Raw genomic sequence first — 21,323 nt, 5'->3', positions numbered from 1 at the left:
ATATCTCTTACCTAACATTTATTAATGTTTCCAACAGAATCTGCTGTATTGTTGTTTTTACTTGCGTTACTTCGTTGTGATTTTAATGCATGTTTTGAGTAAGCAAGTGTCACACGGTCCTTCTTGTTGGCTCCACTATTTTCGTGATTCACGCGGTTTGTGGACGCAAAAAAAGGTTATTTTGTGAGGGTACCAACGTCAAGTTGAAATCATAATATAATTTTAGACAGTCAATTTTCTAACCTTTTTTTTTTCCTGAGTAATCCTCGAACCTTCCATATTACTAAAAAAATTGTAGACAGATGCTGGCAATGGGAGAGTGCATTTTATAATGTTGCCCAACTTGAGATGGAAATAGGAAGAAGAGATCCCAACTTTTGATTTTTTTTTTCTGTTGTTTTTATGAAAACTTCTGTGAACACAGGTGAAGTAATTCTATATATATTAAAAAAATATATATAGAAAAAAATATTTTTGCTGAAATTTCCTTCCATAAAAGCAGGAACGAGGTCCTGAACAGAGAAATTGCATGAATCATTTTTTTCTGTAGATTTACCCATAAAATTATTGCATTTATAGTCGTATCAATTTCAAAATTTAGAATTCAGAATTTAAAAATAGAAAAAGAAATTAGGTTCTCAACTTCGCTATTAGTTTCTTAAATGACACTGTATGGCGCTAACGATGCTGTTCTGTTATCCAGGAGCAAAGTTTTTCACTAGTGTTGGGTCAATTGTTCATTTTACGAGGACCGAATCAGTCAGTGACCATTTTCGAAAAGGACCGAATCATTTCAATTCAATACTTTTTGATGCCAACATAAGCGTCAATAGTCACTGAATCCGAACAGTCCGAACGACCGATTCAGATTCATTTGAATTTGAATTATTGTTGTGTCTATATGTTGTTTTCTGTTCTAGTCAGCATAATATTTAGCTGTATTCTGCTTTTTATATATAGTAATAGTAATATATTAATTTGGTTAAATGAAATACTTGTGTGGAAATAGCATTCAATTCAACACATAAGCAAATCTACCAATCGATGTCGCAGCTCAATACTATAGAATAATTATAAAAATACTTCCATTCCTTTTCCGTGGCCTGTCTCAGTCATTCATTTAAATTTTAAACCATTCAAATCAATCGTATTCCTGAGAATTCGATTTGTTTTGGTACGGTCCGTCGATCTGTCGAACAAGGTGATCGAATCGTTATGACCAAGCAGGATTCGGTCGTTCGATCCTATGAAGTGATTGAATCAAAGTGACCGAATCAATCGCGATTGACACAACTCTATTCCCGTCTATAACCAATATAATTTTTGTCTATGGTAACATGGATCTTACGTTTTCATTTTTTGTATTCATTTTTCCGTTGACTGTTAGCTGCTATTAGTCCACAATTGTGATAGAACTTAACGAACGCAAAGTTCTCATGAAAAAAATTGAATTATTAGAATTAGAATGAGTATTATCGCAGAAATTCTTCATGTTGCAGCCGAGGTGGATGTAAATGATGTTAATAGAATGGTCCCGGAGCTAAAAGACAAAACAGAAAAGTTACAAATTGAAGTATTTGATCATATCGAAAATGTCATTTTTAAATTTAGTACACCAGCAAAATCTAAAGAAAATCGGATGTTATTAAAAAAGGGACTGCAAGCTAAGCAAACTCTATCAGATCTGAAACACAAATCAGAATTTATTGCAAATAAACAAGCAAAAGAAATAAACACAAGTTTAAGCAAAAACCTTCTAGATTTAGAAGATATTGATTTTACATTGAAAATTGTGCTTAATGTGCTTCAGATATTAGAGTTAATAAATGAATTGGATTTTACATCAAGTAAACAAGACTATTTAAAATGTTCTGAAATTTTGGAGGATTTGGTAGAAAGAATAAATTCAGTCCCTGACATTGAAAAATTTGAAGTGATTGATGAGCTGAATAGGGTGGTACTGCAGAAGAAATATGAGTTTGTAGTATATTTGGAACATATTCTTAATGAAAATATTAGCATAAAAGATGAGCCTGATAACAAAAGTGTAGTGCTATCAGTAAGGAATTTTAACAATGATGTTCAACTTGTCATAAAGGCACTGTTTTATGGAAATAAAACAATTGGGTTTCTTCATTGTTTGGCAAAATCTCTATGGGAACTAATTTTCATGCCATTATTAAGTTACAAAGTTTCTATCAGTGAAACTGAAGAAAGTGGCTTTAAAAAGCTAACATTGCAGATCCAAGACCAATCACAAAAATCATATTATGAAACAGTGTTCAGTAATTTGAAACATATACTAGCATTTCTAATTCAAAATTTTAAATATAATATTAACGAAGATATGATTACTTTGGAGTATATTGGAATGGATATTAGTGATAAATTATCAGAGCTCATTATTAACAGTTGCCTCTGGGATACAATTCCATCCACCAAAGAGGAATTAAGGAATTTTAAAGTTGTATTAGATCAAGTCGGTGAATTAGAGCAAGCTTTGTTGGATGCTAAAATTTTTAACAAAGACACTTTGTCCATTTTGGAATACGTGAAGAATGTTGATGTATTATTTGTGAATAAAAAATGTCAACAATATTGGGAAACTGCTAAAGATATTATGAAAAAAGATTTGCATGATGTCATTGAAGTCGGTGTTCCATATGATTCACAATATCCGCTAGGTTTGTATGTTTTATTTATTAATGATTTAAAAGCTAAATAAGTTTTAATTAACACCACAAATTTAGATTTAGTATCACAGAGATGCAATTGGGATAAATGGGATTGGGGATCTTTAAAGAGTTAGTTTAAATTAGGAAAACGTTGCACATTTTTATTCTTAACAAAATTCTTCTGTTTCTTAAAGCTTGCATTTGGATGAATAAATACCCAATAAACACCCATCATCACTTTAAGAAATCAGCTTCCTTATCCACTTTTAGTCACAGGTTTGTGAGCGATTGGATGTTTTCGGCAATAGTATTTTGACGTTTATCAGTTCTGCCAAAAATGTACTCAAAAGCTAATAGTCGTAGAAAAAGTATAGTATACAACACGTTGATAAACTTCTCCAGTCACTCGCGCTACTTGTGGCAAAAAACCTGTGACTAAAATAACTTATCAAATTTGCATAATATATTATTTGAAAACTTTAAGTGTAAACTTAATAAGCTATTCCATGTTAAGATATATTAGTCTATTTTTTGTGATTATACAAACCAATTAAAGGAATATTTTTGCTGAAATTTGCTAGAATTTTCGTAAGTACTTTTTTCTGGCCTAATATTAGGTTAAAAGAAATTGTGTTCAGGGCAGTTCAAAAGAAAATATTATCCTTTTGTATTAATAGACTTATCTGTTATTACTAAGATATTATTATAATTAATTAATAATAATAGTCTACTAAGATCGAAGGGAAAAAGATGTGTCTGGGAACCGTTTATAGACCTGCAACTTTTAACTTACTTAAATGTCTTGACTGTTTGGAAAACGTCCTTACTCCACTTATTCCTCAATTTGATTTTTGGATGTTGGCCGAGATTTCAATGTTGATCTGTTAAAAACTAATACCCCCGCATATTTTCGATTTTCAAATACTCTCACCAACTGGTTATAGAGCCCACTCGGGTTACTGGTTACACTATTTCGCTTATTGATGTACAGGTCACGTGTAATTTATCCATGTGTGGAAATATTGGAGTTAATGATATAAGTGATATCTGAGATCACTGTATTGTTTCTTCTAACCTTAAGCTGCAGAATGACCGCCATCCAACATTTTTTTCGGATCTTTACAGATTTTCGGCATTCGATAATGAATTGTTTATGAATAGCCTTAATAGAGAACTAAGAAATTTTGTGAACTTCTGTGTGAGCGTCGAAGAAAGGGCATATTTGGCAACTACATTAAAGGCTGGACCTAAAAATTTTTGGCGTACTTTGAGGCGAATTCAAGTGCAGGTTAATCCTACTTTAATGTCTGAAAACAATTTAGGTCAACCTAATAATTTTAATGTTGCTTTTACTTCTTTTGGAGCTGCTGGTGGTATTAATTCTGGGTTTGTGTCTGCAAATTATACTAATAAACAATTTGGTCTTAGTTTATTCCGTTTCAGTGTCAAACAATATCGATATTAAAATGATTCTTTTGACTACTATTTAGCCGACCATATCACTTTCCTTGTTAACAAGTGTCTTTTGTCTGGAGCTTTCCCGGACTCTTGGAAGCAAGGTGAAGTTGTACCCGTATCACAGGAAAAGTGTCCAGTGCCCAAGTGGCATTAAGGAGATTAGACCAATTGGTTTGTTGCCAACCATCTCAAAGGTTGATCAACAAATTGCAGCTAAACAAGTTCGTCAGTTGCGTTAAAAAACAGAGACTCCAACGATTTCAGAATGCTTGTATTCGTTTTAATTATAATCTTCGAAAATATGACCATATTTTCCATTACCTCTTTGATTCGGGTTGTCTCAAACTGTAGGACCGTAATAAGGTTCAGTTGGCCACCTTGGTTTTTTTTTACTAAACTCCAATCAGATTCCGTCGTACTTAATAACACAATCGATACCCCTCAATTGTTTGTGATATTGCGCTCTTTTAGCTATAACGCAGTTAAAATATTTAATGAAATACGTTATGCTACAATAATATTATTATAAAATAAAAGTATGATATTGTGTGTGTGATAATTCGTGCTTATTTAATTTGATATTTTCTTTATTTACTCTGTTTTCTAGGTTCTTGTGTTACAACTTATATTGTAATATTATGATTTCTAATAATTATTATTATTGTCATTTATTTTTTATTTTCCTTTTAGGTCGCGAAATGAATGACTTCCCACAGTGTTCAGTTTCTAAAAATGTTGAAGAACTTTTAAACCTAGCAAAATTACTTTTGGAGGAAGCAATGCATGAATTTCGAGAACAATGCAATCATTTATTCTGCGCTGTCGAGAAAATCTTTGCGATGTACCGTGAATTAGTACCAGAATATCACAAGAACTATTTGCAAAGCCTTCCGCAGCAAGTGGCATTATTTCATAACAACTGTTTATATGCTGCGCATGTGCTAAACAACTGGAACGCAGAGTACTGCCTCCAATTAAGAAGTGAATCAGTTTTTCACGATTTTACGAATGAAGCAAATAAACTTAGGCTTGTTGCTGTTCAAACTTTAGGTAATTTTATGCAGGGACAGGAGAAGCAGATCAATGAAATTATGTCTGGAGCATGTCTGAATGGAGCTACCTTAGAAAAACTAGATCCTATGACAGAAAAATGTGTTAGACAGTGTTTAAGGCAACAAGAACTTTTAAAAACTGTTTGGCAAAAGGTTCTTTGTTACAACACATATAATAAGAATATTGGGTGTCTGGTGAACACACTTTGTGTGTTTGTCATAAAATCATTGGTAAATTTTGAAGATATATCTGCAGAAGTTGCGGACCAAATGGCTGATGTTTTAAAGCTGATAATTACAAGAGCACCCAAATTATTTGCTAATCCTAAAGAAATTGTGCTTTATGTTCCATCGTGGTATAAATTTAATGAAATGCATTTTATTTTAAGTGCCAGCTTGATGGGTATCAGTGACAGGTGGGCTGATGGAAAAGGACCATTGGCATTACAATTTGAATGTGATGAACTAAAGCAACTTATACAAGCGTTGTTTCAAAATACTGATAGAAGAGCTGCAGTATTATCAAAAATTAACACAATTTGAAAAAATTACCTTGTCTAAAATTTATTTCCTACCCTATCCTGTCCTTGGCTAGGCCACAGTATTCAGACCTTCCTTACCGTTTATGTTCAGTGTGTGAATAGCTTCTCCAAGAATCAAGAAATCAACTTTCAATGGTTTACCCCCCGGGACACTAATTTCAATTCAAGATTTGTTTGGTGGCGAACGTTTAAAATTTCTTTCGCAACGCGATTGTAAAGTGTAAACCATACACAGAACATTCTAAACTTGTAATTTTTATTAACAGCAAATGGATGAGCTAATTAATATACCAGGGTGACAAATATATTTTCATAAATTATACTATGGGTAAACATCGGTTGCCATATCGTTGCCCTGATACAGCATCCATTGCCTTCAAATGTAATACGACAGAATTCACTTCTTCCAGTCGTCCTTTTCGTAGTCCCATTTTGAAGAGATACCTTCAATGGGATTTACTTGCAAGTCTAACATACGCCTAAGCTGCAATTCTCTGCTCTCCTTCGAGAAGCTCTCTGGCAAAGGGGGAGTTACTAAAAACAATGAAGCATTTTTCACTACTAGATCATAAAATTAAGTTATTTTGTATAATATATAGGAGCAAAGATTAACCAAATCTAAAGGTTATATATCCATAGAAATATTAAAGAACAATTTACAATAAAAACCATTGGGAAAACCAAAACATTTATGAAAAATAAAGCAGCTGGTTAAGTGAAATTGCTACCAAGAGCAAATAACTATACAACAGCATTGAATCGTTATAAATACAATATTAATCTTACCAAATGTCCTAAGGCCATAAAACAACCACAGAGCAAGGGACATGAAAATAAACGCAGTACCAAGCGCAAATTTCCATTCACCGGTTGGTGCAGTGAATTCAGCATAGGTTTGTCTAAATGAAGCTCGATATAGTGCCTTCTTTTCTTCAATTGAGAGGTTTTTCCAATCTCCCTTCTCTTTCTCCCGAAGAGCCTAAAACATTTCCTTTTACTTAAGTGGCAATATACGTGGTGATTCACATTGACTATCCTAACAACAGTTCAGGAGAACTGAAAAAGAATTTAAATTTGTCCTTATATATGTATGGAAGTTGCAAATCAATAATAAGTTACTACAATATAGGATATGAACGTAAATAATTATAGTGTTGTATTGGAAATTCAAATGCTGTGTTTTGCTCTGGAGAGGCATAATTGGCGAGATTGTATTTTAATCCCATACAAGATGTTCAAAAGTTGTGTAGAAGTTATAGACTCAATTGCCATTGTCATAAATTTAGGGATTTATTCAACAAGCATATATTCAAACCTCTTACTAAAACTAAAGCAAATATATAAAATTTATCTCCTTTTAGTAAAATCATTTTTATAAAGAAATAGTTAAGCCACAATACTTTTATAAATTAAAGCAGCAAATGGAAATTTGGTCATCCTGTGACATAACAATCATAATTGTAATTAAACTTTCTTGAAAATTTCAGTCACAATTGATTTTTTCTAGAAAATTACCCTTGATCCTTTGCGCCTCTTAATCATTTTCAAAAAATCCTTTACTTTAAAAAACCTTCGGAAATAATTGAAGGACTGGATGCATTATGTGACAATTTCTTTCAAGGTTATAAAATTGAAACCCAGTATTCTAATAAAAAAAAACGAATATGTGAAAAAAATAATGCTGATGATTTTTTTAATTGAGGTATATAAATTTTTACTTGAATTTCAGGTGTTGGCTCCTTCCATCTAATTGCTGGTAGTGGAAATTCAGCTTTATCCAGATAATTTGGTTGACCATTATGACCAAAACCTACAATTTCCCTTTTGCCTATTAACGTGCGGCTGAAAGATCCCATTTGCGCAATTTGAATTTGATGTTTTGCTCCCTTACTTCTAAGAATGGTTCTAGTGCTCAGGGCTAATAATGTGTTAGCCATGGTTTGGGGCTGAAAATAATATAATAATAAATGCGATACTGTTTGTATTTATGCTGAGATCCTATATCATATAGGAGAGGCAAGATTACCTAATCAAGGTATGATTAGTTTATTTTCGACTTGAGGCAATCCAAACACAAAAAAAGTATATGATACGTATATAAAAATTATTGCAATAATTACACGACTAAATGTTCCGCTAAGCATAAAAATATAAATATGATTCGGATGATACGCACCTAATAAAACACCTTCAAAAATGGAGGCCACAGCTATCAGACAGCCTTCCTTCCTCTTTTTCTATTTTACAGTCCGTTGGGCAACCGTTCACGGACACTGGCATAAGAGGACTCATATGTGTACACATGAAACAATTCCGTGACAATCGCGACGAGAGCTTAATTTGTGTACGTTATGCCTATTACGAAGCGAAGTATTGCTTATATCAATTGTGCTTCTAAATCGGCGAAAAGCATTTATTTTCACAAACTTGTAGATTTCTCAAAATAAATAAGAACTAAAAGCTCAGATTTTCACGCAATTATATATTATGACATGACAATTGTTTCGACAACACCGTGTCTTTATCAATCACATTTGATAAAGACACGGTGTTGTCGAAACAATTGTCATGTCATAATATATAATTTCGTGAAAATCTGAACTTTTAGTTCTTATTTATTTTGATAAATGGATTTTCATCAAGTAAAAGCCACCTCAGTTCAATTGTAGATTTTTCTATGAAAAATTAAAATAAACTCGAAATCACGAATTCTTAAAAGTCTAAATATAACTTTTTCTACTACCGTCTGTAAAATACCTAATTACGCACCGATCTAGCGTGCGAAAAGCGTCACTTTATTCGTCAGTTTCCTTTCCCACGAATGTATTTGTGTTTTTTTGCTAAAATGTACCCAAAAACTAACGGTTGTAGAAAAAGTATAGTATGCAACACGTTCGGTAAACTTTTTTACTCACTCGTTTATTAAAAACTCGTGAGTCAAATGCCATTTACCGCACTTATTGCATAATATACTATTAAAGAAGACTGCCGTCAAAATTAGCTCTAAATGTAGGAGAATTGTACAGAAATTGGTTTTAGAGAATACAGCCTAATTTCTCTTGGTTCTAATATTGTAATTATGAGAGGTTTTTTTATTATTTGCGTCGTAATATAATATTATGCAACAAGTGCGGTAAGCGGCATTTGAACCACGAGTTTATTTGACACGAACGGAGCGAGTGTGTAATAAACGAGTGACTTAAAAAGTTTACCGAACGTGTTGCATACTATACTTTTTCTACGACCGTTAATTTTTGGGTACATTTTCGCGAAACACGAATACATTCACTGACTTGACTGTCAGAATTGACAAACGTCAAAATTCAACTCGTGGGAAATATCTCCGAAAACATCCGATTGCATCCAAACCCGTGAGGCAAAATTCCGGAAATGTCCGAAATGGCTCGGATCCGTGGGAAACGAAACTGACGTGGTAAAGTGAGACTTCCCGCGCGCTAGATTGGTGGGTAATTAGGTATTTTACAGACGGAAGTAGAAAAAAATATTTTTACATAAAGCTTAGCCGCTTGCCAGTAGCAGACACTTCAAAATTTAAAAACAAAGTTCCATCAAAATAATTAAACCTATTTAGCTTGAAAAAATTGGGTCGTGTTATCATCAAAAAATTGCAGTTAAAAAGACATTCATTTCTAACAGCAATTTTTATCTGTTAAAAATACATATAGAAATTGCATCTATAATTATAATTCCACTGGCTAAATGGTTTTGGTTCTCCCAAGAAAATCAAAAACTGTGATTTAAGAAAGAATGAATATATTCTGTGGTTAGATTTGACTGTGTTAACCTTGGATGGGAAAAAGAGGTTGTGTTTTGTATGTTTCATATTTTGGGCATTATTATTTTTTTAATTAAATGTGCAAATAACGGTGAATATTTAATTTAATTTCACCGCTAAGTCAAGATATAATTAAGGTAGGGTACATTTTCTCCATAGCTGGTGTTTCTTACAACTATTTTTTATAGATATTTATGGTTCGCATGTCCTTATCTGTCTCATGACAAATAAAGTTAATAATTTGTATTATCTATTCATCTTAGCTCTTATATGATATTTTAATTTTTGCAGTTACAAGGGTTGTTTTGCTTTGGATAATAAAGTAGTTTAAAAATAAATTTAATAATTTTGTTTTGAGTAAATACCAATTTATCCTTTAATTTAGTACTACAGATTAGTAGTTTTTTCCGCTTTCGATCAATTTTGTTATTGTTATTATTCTTTCCTAATTTTAGATGGCTGCCGTAGGTGACTTGTGGGTATCTTGGTTTAGCTGTTGTGTTGCTCAACCACAAAAAAGGAGACACCGAATTGATAGGTTTGATTTACAAAATTGTATATTTAATCCAAAAAAAACTTGACTTCATTTTCATTTAGCTTTAACATTCCTTCCATTTAAATTAAAAACATATTCTTTTTGCATAAGCAACTAGATTTTTATATTACTTTATATTATATTATTTAGGTCTATGATAGGCAACCCTACAAATTTTCAACATACGGGACACATAGGGAGTAGGGATGTAGAAATGCCTGGAGATCAACTTATGGCCCTTCAGAACCAGATGAAAAGTAAAGGTGGCTATGACCCTACCTATAAAGTAAGAGGGAATAATAATTAAATTACATTGCTATTTCACACTAAAAAGCTTTTGATCTTCTACCCTTAACAATTGCATCATCTTGGGTGGAATATCTTGAGTTACACAATTGATCAAAAAACAAAAAATTCACTTTAAAATTGAATTAAAAAACTGTTCAATAACACCAATCATTGACCCTCCCCCACCTCAATCTACTGGTATCGAGAATCCAGGAAACTTTGGGCAAAAACTGATTTTTGATTCATAAAATCTGAATATATAATAAAATAGGGAAGTTTCCGTTTAAGGCTTCAAAGTTACCCCACCATGGGATAGGGTAGAGGTCATGTTTTGTGTTCTTGAACAGTTTTTGTCCAATATTTGAAGGCTTTTTTCTATTTCACCATTTCCATACATTTTTGTAGCTATTTTAGATTATGTTAATCTGATTATTAATACTTTAAATTTTAGGAAGCCCAATGGTGTCCATAAGGTGCACAGAAGTTTCTTACGTGCATAAATGTATTTATTTCAATTTTTTGGTATTATCCAATTACAGAATGTTTGTTGTAGCTTTGTATATAGTAGTTATATCATAATAAGAACATTTCCTATTGGTTTTTATTGTAACCATTTCTTTGTTTTACTTTGTGAATTTTGACACTATACTTGCAGCTCTTTTGTTGATACATATTTATATAATTTTAATGATGCCCATTGATACTATTTTCAGATGTTTTTGGCAAATTCTAAATAACATGTTTGTTTGCAAAAGTATTTTGAATGATGTCAGATTTGTTGTAACACTGACTGCCATGTATCAATTGATGCTTCTTACAGACCCATAACAAAAAGATTACTCAATGTTGGTTGCATTCAGGATTTTTGTGATTTAAAAACACTTATGATTAACTTTTTATTTTCTACTAGTGAAACAAGTTCCTGTATAGGTTTAATTTGCAACCGTTGGTATAAATTACTGATTTAATTTGTTTGCTCAACTTAATGTAGTAATTTACTAAGCGCATTGTAATCTCACTGATCCTTGTTAATTCAAAAAGTTAATAGGGTGGACAAAAATCTGATATTTGTTGATATCTATAACGGATATTAAGAAGAAATTTTTTTTTTTAAGGAAAAAGTATTGGTCTAAAATTTTGTAATTATTGATGTAATGAATTTTTTTTTCTGATCAGTTCTTTGAATTTCACAGTTTAAGGGAAAAAATTCTTGTAGCAGTGTTTTATAAATTAAACTTCAATTTCAGTAATACATCACTTTACCTTTGTTGGTACATTTTGCACCAGGCCCCTATTTACTGTAGCATATATTTAGAAAATTATGTAAATAGTATAATGTATATATTGGTGGAGATTTGTTTGATAAACATGGTTTCACATTGTTAATTATAATTATCAAACATCCTTCCCTTAGCAATTGATTGGTGCTCTGTAGTTCACTAGATTGTTTGACATTTGCACACCTTCATAGTGCCAAAAACTTTATTTATACAGTATACATATATATTTTTTAAAGTTACCTACAGACTTACAATAGTAAAAATGAAAAATATATAGCTAACAGATAATAAGACAAGACATGCTGCGAGGCTATCTGGGTGGCATGACTGTTTAAGGTGTGTGTCTATGAAAATGCGTACTATTGCAAATTCTTTAGGTAACTTACTGTATTTCTATTGTATTCTATATTACAGATATGTATTTATTACTAAACTAAACAACAAAAAACCATTTAGTTTTTTTTTAGAAAATTCATTTGACATTTAATGAATTTGTTTCATTGGATCTTATTATAATACAATTTCCCATTTGAAAAATTGGCATAAATTACAAAACAGGTTTTCCATTGCACAATCCTCTGTAGGATAAAATTCTGTAGTATTTGTGATATTATGAAACAAAAAGTGTACACTTTGGTCGCACAATTAATTTATTATACCCTTGTAATAATTATATCCAAATTTAAAGTGTAATTGTTAGTTATTGATCAGACTGGTACATCTAGGTGATAAGAATTTTTGCACGATTGTAAAAGCACAAAATAGATTTAAGATTTAAGCAATGCAATAAAAAAATACACTTAAATTTTATATGTCCCCTTCAAAATAGGCAATTATATTTAATTTTTTTTTTCTAAAATAATAAGTTATGTCCTCTAAACTGTACTTATAAAAAATAAACTTATAGACTGTTTTGAATTTGCGATTATTCGTTATCTAAGTGTGATTGCATATTTTTTTTTAGCTTAAAACATCTACGATTATTTACCTGCCTTTAAATGACATTAAATGTTTAGCTATTAGATAATATAGTGGTACGATAAAAATTGATGCCGTAAAAATGCCACATCCAAACTTATTGATCATCTGTCAGTGGCCATGCTGGTTGTCGAATTCCCCAAAGTAATTGACTAAAAAAGATTTTTAAATCTCGCGCGTGCGCATGACTTTTTTTTTACATATTTGTTTCAAAGTTCCTGTATTACTGGCACAGGCAAAACCTCTGTGATTCTAGTAGCTGTGTGGTTGGACCTATGCTCTGTTTTTTAATGCTCGAGTTATCTTAACCGAATTCTAATGGGGTAGTATTTTATCTATGATGACTATCAAGGATCCCGAAAGTGACAATGGTAGCTGACCTACCTGTAGGTCAGTGTTAAAAATTAAAATTACAGTTCCTGGGAAAGTTCGTTCTTGAAACTGGCTAGCCCATCTGAATGTGTTGCTCAGAAACGAATGAAACTGCAATTTCTAAAAACGAGAAAATTCTTATTCTCTTATGCACTGGAAACTGATAGGAAGACATGAATGCTGATCTTTCTTGGAAGACTATTTCCAGCTAGATCTTATTCCTGCTGGATCTGTTAAGAGTTGTGGATAATTCTAGCTACCACTTAAGAAAAATACCTTGGAAAAAAATGCCATCATTCATTGGATTACTTTAAATAAGAAGCAATTTCAAATGATGTATTCAAAAAGGAGCTATTGTAGATTGTCAACCTCTTTATACCAAATTTTTTGTCGACGAAATCATTTAAAAACAAAATATACCACACCACTTTTGAAATGATGGAGGTTGAAACTCTATTACAAGAGAGATTAAAGCCACTGGATTTTTAAAAATGGAGTAAGTGCATCGAACCTGTGATTGAAATAGAAGAAAGAATGTATGTATCTATTTTCATATCAGTCTAACTTCTATGTAAGTTCTTATTTCCTTAATCTTAATATCTCAATTGTGCGGTCCATCTCTATAAATATAATCGTGTACATGTAACAAACTACCTGTAGTAACGGGATCCGTCAAGTTTCCTCCCCATATATATTTGATGTTACCATAAACAATCGCACCTATGGGCAATTTTTCCCTATTAATAAAATCTAAAATTGGGGGTAAACTTGATGTCCTCCTCCATCAACAAGAATTTTCAAGTCTTCCACATTATATTCTTTGAATTTTTCGCAATTTTGCACACCCAATTTAAAATTTTGTGCACATACCTGGTTAAGACCTTTCAAAATTTTTCCCGACGTCAACCAAATTACAAATTTCATGTACTAATAGATTTTTTTAAATTTACGGAACCAGTATTAAATTTTGCACAATTTCTCGGGAACCCAACTAACCCAATTACACCAATTTTACACCATTAGTCCTATATATAAATCTCCATAATATGTATTTAGAGGCGGGATTTCAATGGAATCTTATATAGGTTGCATGGTCCAGCTTAACTTTTTCATTTTATGCTTTTGCCGATAATACCGAAACGTATGAAGAAACTATGAATAAATTTTGGCATTCATTCAACATTCACATGCGCGAGATTTAAAATCTCATTTTTAACCAATAATCGTGAAGCATTCAACAACCACCTAACGTACCTAAAACAACAATCATACCGCTAAGTCATCTTTAATAATTTTGGATGTGGCTTTTTTTGAGGCAGTATTTTCCTAAAATATTCTCGTTAGATTTTCCGGGAAAAACGAGTTAAGTATGTGGAAATTTCTGTTTAGGAAGAAAATGGCTCAAAGTGAAGGTTAGTGGGTGAAATGTAGAGGAACGCGCAGAAAACCATTACGGTCGCCAAAAGAATATCAATGCAGCTTGTGGCGCATCAGTTTTTATCGTAGTAGCGATAACTGTATGGCATGAGTCTATTGGGGACACCCAGGACAATCCGAGTCTATTTGGCCTCCAACTATCATGAACAACGGAAATGGCAGGGCCAAACAACACTTGCAAACTTGGACATAATTAAACTGATACCAAAAGATTTTTATCAAAGACAGAGTGAACCAAAAAGCAAAAACCCCAAGGTGCAATGCCGCCCACAGAATCACTATGAAACATCATCTTATTGCGTTTTACAGAATGTTTGGTTCAACTTCCATTGAATATATATTTTTGCACCTGATATGCAAATGACCCCGGTAGCCTTGCCTAAGTTAACACTACCTGGGTATGGGCAAGTTGTTTTTTGTTGTACATCATCTCAAAGTTTATGAAATTATTGTATTGGACCATGACACTTGTAATTTCGTCCAAATTTATGTCAATCCTTGCTGATAATGTTACTTAGAATGATCTTGGCAGTTGTGTGCAATAGCAGTAAAAAAAAATATTATTTACTAATCAGTGAATTCAATCTAAACGATGCAGTTTACACAAAAACTAGAAAGCCGTTTTTTAGGGCAACAACACACTGGGCCTAAAAAAACTTTAAACACAAAAAAAAAAACAAAAACTAATGAAAACTAACCAAAACTTGGTTTAGTTCTTCTGTCTGTTATTTGGTGATTACTCCATAAGGCAGTGGGGCAAGTTTAGAACAAGGTTTTACACAAACAAATAATGATAATCAATACAACACCCAAGGCTCCCGGAATCGAATTCGCGACAACCTCTAGTAAATTGACCCAGCTCAGCTTGTCTGGTCTATTAACATTAGTTTTTTAATTTTTAATGGACAAGTTTACATAAAGTCATTCGGCCAGCTTTCAAAAACATCCGCTTAAGACAAATACTATTTCACAAAATTATAAGCACTGCGCCTCTATCGATTCAGTTAACGAATATACAAAACACTATTTTAAATCTGGCGACACAATTTTCTACCGTTTCTACATTTATGGAACTGGGCAGAAGCAAAATCCGTCATATGCAATGGTTCCCAACACAACCCAGTGCTTCATAATAAGGCAATTTGGCCAACTTGCAAACAAATTTTTAACGATTACAACACCCAAGGCTAATTACATTAAAATTAGTTACAAACAAAGCGACATAGAAAAAAAAGACAGAGGATTGCATAGAAAAAAAGAGGAAGAAGAATTAACCTGACTTTTCCGAAGGAAATGCTCTTTATGGTTTGTTTTTGTTAATTGTGCATGTTAAAGTGGTCCCATATTTTTAAATATGAGCATAGAAGTAATTTATGGTTTTTTTAAATCTTTCTTAAGATAATTTCTATTTTGTAGGATTCTGATGATTATCAGGAAGTTGTTAATGTAGAGAATTCTGACAATAATATGCCAGGAAAAAAGAAAAAACGGAAAAATAGCCAATCCAGTGAATACAAGGAAAAAAAAACTAAAAACCAAGACATAGCTTCAAATTCTAAAAAGAACCTAAAACCACCAACTGTTGAAGAGTTAAATAGACTTAAAGAAACGGAAAATTTATTTAACAGCAATCTCTTCAGGTTACAGATAGATGAACTTATTTCTGCAACCCAAATTAAAAATAAAAGGAAGCATCAACTAGAAATTTGGTTAAATGATTTTCGGAACATGCTTGACAAACTCCCTGAATACAAAATATTATTGTCAGAACTTAAACAAGTTGCAAAAAAAAAATTATCAAGGCAAGATAAATTCATTAACTTCATATCAAAAAATTATGTTTGTCCATTGCAGACAGATCAGGATTTGATGTTGAACTTTATAAGACCTAAAGGGGTGGAGAGTTTTGGTTTGTTTGAAAATAATTGCTTACCAGGACCTACTCTTGAAGCACATATTAATTTAAAAATTCCAAAGTCTTACCTTAATGCAAAGGACTTTCTAAATAACAGATATTTTGTAAAAAAATTTTACTACTTACTTTATATTAGTGATAATTTGGCAGTACATAAAGTTGATGTAGTGTATTATGAAAACAATGTTCTTATGCCTGTTCTGAAATTGCAACTCACCGAAGATGATAAACTTAAAGTATTTTGTCACGCCACAGCAGTAGAAGATTTTTTTAAACCATCAAGGTTCTTGCCGGAAGTAAACAATATGAAACAAGATTTGTTCGAATGTCAAATTATTAATGTAGACATACTTAAAGAGACTCCTACTCCTCTATATAATAGTGCCATAGCGATTGATATCACTTTAAGTTTAAACAGTTCTCTTGTCAAATCTACCCTCCATGAATTAGAAAACATTCAAGAGGGAGTAAAATTGCTCTACATCTGGTTAAGGCAAAGAGAGCTTAATATTGGCTTTGGTTCTATAACTGATGAATTACTTTTATATTTTATAACATATTTAATCATTAAGAAGAAAATAAATAAATATATGAGCTCTTACCAAGTTATTAGAATATTTTGGACTTTCATTACTACTGAAGATTTGGAAAAAACACCCATTAGTTTGACAGAGGTAGCAAGCAGTATTACAGAGAGTTTTAAGGGGCATTTTCCATTAGTATTTTTAGATAAAACTGGTTGTTGCAATTTCACATCATTTTTTAATATTGAGATATTGAAAAAGTTAAAAATGGAATCTGCATTGGCATTAAGGCATCTGGAACATGGCAGTATCGATTCATTTCGCTCATTGTTCTTAACGAAATTGCCATTCCCACTACAATATGATTTGATTTTAGAGTAAGTAAATAAATATTAAGGATATTTATGAAAATAAAAAAAGTTGTGACCCATTTAAAATAATTTTTTTGATGGTGCTACATATAGTTCACCTTTGTATATGTTGAAAGCAATTTTTTTCTTATTAATTTTTTGCGTTTCAGTTTGACAGAGTCTCTTCCTTTGCCTGAGCCAACTGTTTTGACTGATCTGGAAAAATCCAAAGTTGTAGGTTACAATAACATGTATAATTTAGATCTCCTAAGTAAAATGTTGCGGAAAGGGTTAAACAAACGGATATTGAACTTGGTACCGAGAACTGAAGTAGAGTTTTCCAAAAAAAATGCACACTCAATTACCAAATTAAGTTATGGAATCAATTTAAATCCAGAAGAAGCCTTTAATTTTATGGAGTTGGGACCAGCATTAAATGACCACCTTAAATCAGATGAATTTAGAACATTTTGGGATTATCTTTCCAGTGATAGAAGGTAAACAGCTGTGCTATAGAGTAATAATCTGATATTATGGTAAATTTTCGGTTACTATTGTTAATTTCAAAATTTCTAGATTTCAAGATGGAAGTACAAATGTTGCAGTATATTTTAAAACTCGTACATTAAAATCTAGGAGAGGAATAATAAAAAGAATTCTTAAATTTTTGCTCAGTGAAAAACTCAATTTAGCATTTCGTATCTACTATGATGAATTTGATGAACTTTTAGTAAGTAAAAGAGTGGTGTTCCCATACCCTGTTGGCACCAATGAGGAGAATTGCTTAAAAATTGTAACCGCCTCAGATCGGCTTGGAAAAATAATACGCGATTTCCAGATGTCTCTCAATATTAGTGGAATACAAGGAAACTCTGACTCATTTCAGTAGGTGTAAGGTATTGGTGGTGATTTGATAATCTCATATTCTTTTTATAGTTACAGTGAAGTATTTCCGCCAGGTGCTACTACATATAGAGGCAAAAGTTGTACCTCTGTACAAGGAAATAATATGGTATTTACAGGGAAAAAGATTGGAATGATACCTACATATGTACAACCTCTGGAATGTGTTCTTCAATTAGGTAAATAAAGATTTTAACAATTCTCCCATGCATCTTCAAATTAAAGTTCTATTAAGAAGTTTTTTTTTATTTAAACACTTATTTTAGAACATAGTTCCAAATGGCCAAATGACTTAGAAGGTATTAGGCACATCAAAACACAATTTTATTTGGAAATTGCTTCAATGCTACAAAATTCCCACAACATTGTATGTCATGTCACCAAAAATTATTTGGAAGTGCTGTATGAAGGGTTCATATTTAGGTACAAGCTGTATGTTCCAAAGGAGGTATCCATGATTAAGAAGCAAGTTACAGAAGATGGATTGACAAGATTCGTAGATACTCCCGAAAGCTTAAACATCGAAAAGAATTTAAATGTTTTACCAAAAGTAAATATGGCTTTGAAAGGGTAAGATTTGATATTTGACATTTCAATAAAAAATTGGAGATATTTTTGTGTAAATATAATTTTAAAATTTCAAAAGTTGCAAACATCCTTGGTTTTTTTATAGTGTATAGTTTGTCTCAATAAAACTCCAAAAGATAGGTATTAATTAAGATGAGGGATCACCTTATCTGTCCAACCCCTGCCTTCTTGCCAAGTATGAATAAATTATTTATTCATGGTTTACTGAATTCGATTCTCGATGATGGTCACAGTAAACAAAGATGGCGTTTGGGAGTATTTCATACTGTTTGCCTGATACCTTTCGCCAGCCTGTATCAGCGGCAAGAAAATTCATAGCTCTGTTGACAGTTTTTGTTGTTTAGTTTGTGGAAAATAGTGCGGTAACAATATAGTAATGTGGAAGAAGACCCTGTTTCGTAGGGGAAGCATTAATAAATGCAAAACATATTATTTTACTTGGGGATGCAGCATAATTAGATAATTCATAGGCCTTTAGACTAGCCAAGTTAAAAGTATTTTCTTTGAAATAAGGTGTCACTTAAATATTGTAGAAAGCTATGTATCCATAAATCGCGTTGCTTGCAGTTGTAAAGCTGATTTATGGGGACGTTGCAAATATGTCGCCACAGGTTTTCCTAAAGTCTGCCCTGGATAGGTTTAAAAAATATTACTTTAACCGCAAAAGCTATTACTATTATTAAGATAATTATTATTTATTTTTCTGGATAGATATCTATCAACAAAGCAATTCAAATGAATCCATAAAGGCACTGAATCCCGAACGGTACCAAATGAAGTGTGTTTTAAACAATATCAAAACCAATGAATTGAATTGTAAAATTGTTAAATTGCCAATAACAATACGTAATAAAATCATCAAATTTTTATTAGGGTAGAGTCAAAAAGCAGGAAAGACAAAAGACTTTGAGATGCACTGTACCTAAAATGTGTCTTGTTTAAAAAACCCTATCTGCTTTACAAAAGAAAATATTAAAATTTTTAGTTTGCAGCAACAACATCCAAGTTTTGGACCAGGGACAGCCCTTATCAAGAGGTGGCTGAGAAGCCAACTTATTGATGAGCATTATCTTCCAAATGTAGTAATTAATTTACTCAATGCATCTTTGTACATGAATAGTACACCGTTTAGTGAAGCAAACACTCCTCAAATATCATTTTTGAGATTCTTGAAATTTATATCTGAATTGCAATGGTTCATTCAACCAGTCATTGTAAATTTTAATGAAGAAATCTCCAGTAAGTATTTTAAGTATTTAATGGTACATTTGATTATTTTCTATTGGTTTTTAGAGGAAGATATAACTGAATTAGAATCTACTCTTCAACACAACAGACAGAAAGTTCAACCTTTGTATATTATAATTCCCTATGATCAAGGACAATCCATTTTTACGAAACACTCTCCAACAAAAGAAGTTTTGCACAGGATAAAATCACTCTCTGAAGTTGCTTTAGATTTGATTATTAACAGAATTAACGAGAGAAATCTTTTTGATATAAAGGTATTCATATCACTGTAAACTGTTTAAAGGTGTAGTAAAGAATGCTGCTGTTTTAGCAACTGTTTCTTGCAAATTGGGAGGGATATGAGCTTTTAATACATTTGAAACCTGTTATGAATCCGCGAAGACATGAAGAAGTAAATGATGATGGAAACAGTAAAATTGAATTACAGGAGTATAAGCATACGGAAAATGAAAAAATACCAATTGTTGATTTTGACCCAGTTCAAATATACCTTAACATATTGAGAGTGAGCATTTTTCACTATCATAGTATTACAATTATAAAATCTTAATTTGTAGGAAAATTATGGGAAATTTGCCTCATTTTTTCATAATACATATGGAGGAAATACTATAGGAGTATTATGGAATCCAAAAATAAAAAAATCAGTTGATTTTAAGGTAAGCACACTATTTTAAACAAGGTTTAATGAAATTTATTTTTTAAATTATTAAATATATTAACTAATTTTTTAGGTGAGTCATTTGAAAGGAAGAAAGTTGATTGATAATAGTTTACATTTTAACTATGATGCTATTATAGATGATTTCTATGTATTGGGAAACCATTTGGTTAAATTTATAGAAAAACAATAATTAATAAATTAAGTACTATCGAATACTAAACAGTTGTGTTTATTTATTACCTAGGAATTCATATTTTCTATAACCAATTTATCCGTTTTGTACATTTGACTGATGAGTGCCTAAAACAAATTCGCCTAAATTAGAACTGGCAATTATATTTATTACAATTACCTGTCTTTTAATTAATTCTAAGTTATTTTGACCCTCTATTAATTTAGTACGGATTACTTCTACATCCATCAAAAACTTATTTTCTCTAAAGCTGTCTCTTACTCGGCGAACGGCATAGCTTCTATTAAAATGAAAAAAAAAATCCCCATAACTTTCAAAAAAATCATGAATGTGTACCTGAAATTGTAAGAGGCAAACTGCTGAGACTCTCTTATCAAAGATTTATATAATGACAACAATTGCTTTTTTGACGACATTTCTTAGTATGTTTATTCCTCTTGTAAATATTCCTGATTCCTGTGGCTACTCCATAGTTTATAAATAATAAATTATTTATGATAGTTGAAAAAACAGTGTTGTCAG

At 31.7% G+C, this 21,323-nt stretch overlaps 5 protein-coding genes across 9 annotated transcripts; 3 read left to right on the top strand and 2 right to left on the bottom strand.

Annotated features, from left to right (window-relative positions):
- Positions 1–1,465: 1,465 nt before the first annotated feature.
- On the top strand, positions 1,466–5,868 carry LOC132707448 (centromere/kinetochore protein zw10 homolog). The gene is made up of 2 exons (XM_060679350.1): positions 1,466–2,684; positions 4,824–5,868. Exons 1-2 carry the CDS (start codon positions 1,466–1,468, stop codon positions 5,726–5,728), a joined length of 2,124 nt encoding a protein of 707 aa, XP_060535333.1. The 3' UTR covers positions 5,729–5,868.
- Positions 5,869–5,966: 98 nt separating this feature from the next.
- Positions 5,967–8,063, bottom strand: LOC132707534 (cytochrome c oxidase subunit 4 isoform 1, mitochondrial-like). 2 transcript variants are annotated; one of them, XM_060679469.1, is made up of 4 exons: positions 7,904–8,063; positions 7,446–7,673; positions 6,514–6,706; positions 5,967–6,261 (listed from the first exon to the last, which is right to left on the bottom strand). In XM_060679469.1, the coding sequence occupies exons 2-4, from the start codon at positions 7,662–7,664 to the stop codon at positions 6,125–6,127; spliced, it is 549 nt and encodes a 182-aa protein (XP_060535452.1). In that variant the 5' UTR covers positions 7,665–7,673; positions 7,904–8,063; the 3' UTR covers positions 5,967–6,124. The 2 variants fall into 2 exon arrangements, with proteins under 2 accessions (XP_060535452.1, XP_060535521.1); XM_060679538.1 differs by lacking the exon at positions 7,904–8,063 and adding an exon at positions 7,754–7,897.
- Positions 8,064–9,501: 1,438 nt separating this feature from the next.
- Positions 9,502–12,480, top strand: LOC132707776 (CDC42 small effector protein homolog). The gene is made up of 4 exons (XM_060679755.1): positions 9,502–9,660; positions 9,979–10,061; positions 10,209–10,344; positions 10,798–12,480. The coding sequence occupies exons 2-4, from the start codon at positions 9,979–9,981 to the stop codon at positions 10,816–10,818; spliced, it is 240 nt and encodes a 79-aa protein (XP_060535738.1). The 5' UTR covers positions 9,502–9,660; the 3' UTR covers positions 10,819–12,480.
- A 3,097-nt stretch (positions 12,481–15,577) lies between these two features.
- On the top strand, positions 15,578–20,812 carry LOC132707204 (nucleolar protein 6). 4 transcript variants are annotated; one of them, XM_060679072.1, is made up of 11 exons: positions 15,578–15,718; positions 15,830–17,229; positions 17,373–17,699; positions 17,779–18,087; positions 18,139–18,284; positions 18,372–18,675; positions 19,679–19,932; positions 19,987–20,198; positions 20,255–20,449; positions 20,502–20,603; positions 20,679–20,812. In XM_060679072.1, exons 1-11 carry the CDS (start codon positions 15,707–15,709, stop codon positions 20,796–20,798), a joined length of 3,381 nt encoding a protein of 1,126 aa, XP_060535055.1. In that variant the 5' UTR covers positions 15,578–15,706; the 3' UTR covers positions 20,799–20,812. The 4 variants fall into 4 exon arrangements, with proteins under 4 accessions (XP_060535055.1, XP_060534973.1, XP_060535133.1 ...); XM_060678990.1 differs by having other exon boundaries at positions 15,664–15,779; XM_060679150.1 differs by having other exon boundaries at positions 15,695–15,779; positions 15,848–17,229.
- LOC132707685 (LYR motif-containing protein 4) lies at positions 20,770–21,289 on the bottom strand. Its single transcript, XM_060679644.1, has 3 exons — positions 21,138–21,289; positions 20,961–21,081; positions 20,770–20,908 (listed from the first exon to the last, which is right to left on the bottom strand). Exons 1-3 carry the CDS (start codon positions 21,215–21,217, stop codon positions 20,849–20,851), a joined length of 261 nt encoding a protein of 86 aa, XP_060535627.1. The 5' UTR covers positions 21,218–21,289; the 3' UTR covers positions 20,770–20,848.
- Positions 21,290–21,323: the final 34 nt, after the last annotated feature.

This window comes from Cylas formicarius, unplaced genomic scaffold (assembly GCF_029955315.1).
Source record: "Cylas formicarius isolate icCylForm1 unplaced genomic scaffold, icCylForm1.1 PGA_scaffold_10__41_contigs__length_53128322, whole genome shotgun sequence".
Lineage (NCBI taxonomy): Eukaryota > Metazoa > Arthropoda > Insecta > Coleoptera > Brentidae > Cylas > Cylas formicarius.
This window is presented reverse-complemented; position numbering and strand designations above follow the sequence as displayed.

Coding starts and splice junctions, on each gene's coding strand:
- LOC132707534 (XM_060679469.1), bottom strand. CDS start 7,664: ATGGCTAACACATTATTAGCCCTGAGCACTAGAACCATTCTTAGAAGT. Junction 6,707..7,445: donor AGCCAACACCTGAAATTCAA/GTAAAAATTTAT, acceptor GAAATGTTTTAG/GCTCTTCGGGAGAAAGAGAA. Junction 6,262..6,513: donor TTATGGCCTTAGGACATTTG/GTAAGATTAATA, acceptor CATTGTTTTTAG/TAACTCCCCCTTTGCCAGAG.
- LOC132707776 (XM_060679755.1), top strand. CDS start 9,979: ATGGCTGCCGTAGGTGACTTGTGGGTATCTTGGTTTAGCTGTTGTGTT. Junction 10,062..10,208: donor AGGAGACACCGAATTGATAG/GTTTGATTTACA, acceptor TATATTATTTAG/GTCTATGATAGGCAACCCTA. Junction 10,345..10,797: donor GCTATGACCCTACCTATAAA/GTAAGAGGGAAT, acceptor TTTAAATTTTAG/GAAGCCCAATGGTGTCCATA.
- LOC132707204 (XM_060679072.1), top strand. Junction 19,933..19,986: donor TTTTAATGAAGAAATCTCCA/GTAAGTATTTTA, acceptor ATTGGTTTTTAG/AGGAAGATATAACTGAATTA. Junction 20,450..20,501: donor TATACCTTAACATATTGAGA/GTGAGCATTTTT, acceptor CTTAATTTGTAG/GAAAATTATGGGAAATTTGC.
- LOC132707448 (XM_060679350.1), top strand. CDS start 1,466: ATGAGTATTATCGCAGAAATTCTTCATGTTGCAGCCGAGGTGGATGTA. Junction 2,685..4,823: donor TGATTCACAATATCCGCTAG/GTTTGTATGTTT, acceptor TTTTCCTTTTAG/GTCGCGAAATGAATGACTTC.
- LOC132707685 (XM_060679644.1), bottom strand. CDS start 21,217: ATGTCGTCAAAAAAGCAATTGTTGTCATTATATAAATCTTTGATAAGA. Junction 21,082..21,137: donor TTTGCCTCTTACAATTTCAG/GTACACATTCAT, acceptor TCATTTTAATAG/AAGCTATGCCGTTCGCCGAG. Junction 20,909..20,960: donor TAGAATTAATTAAAAGACAG/GTAATTGTAATA, acceptor AATTTGTTTTAG/GCACTCATCAGTCAAATGTA.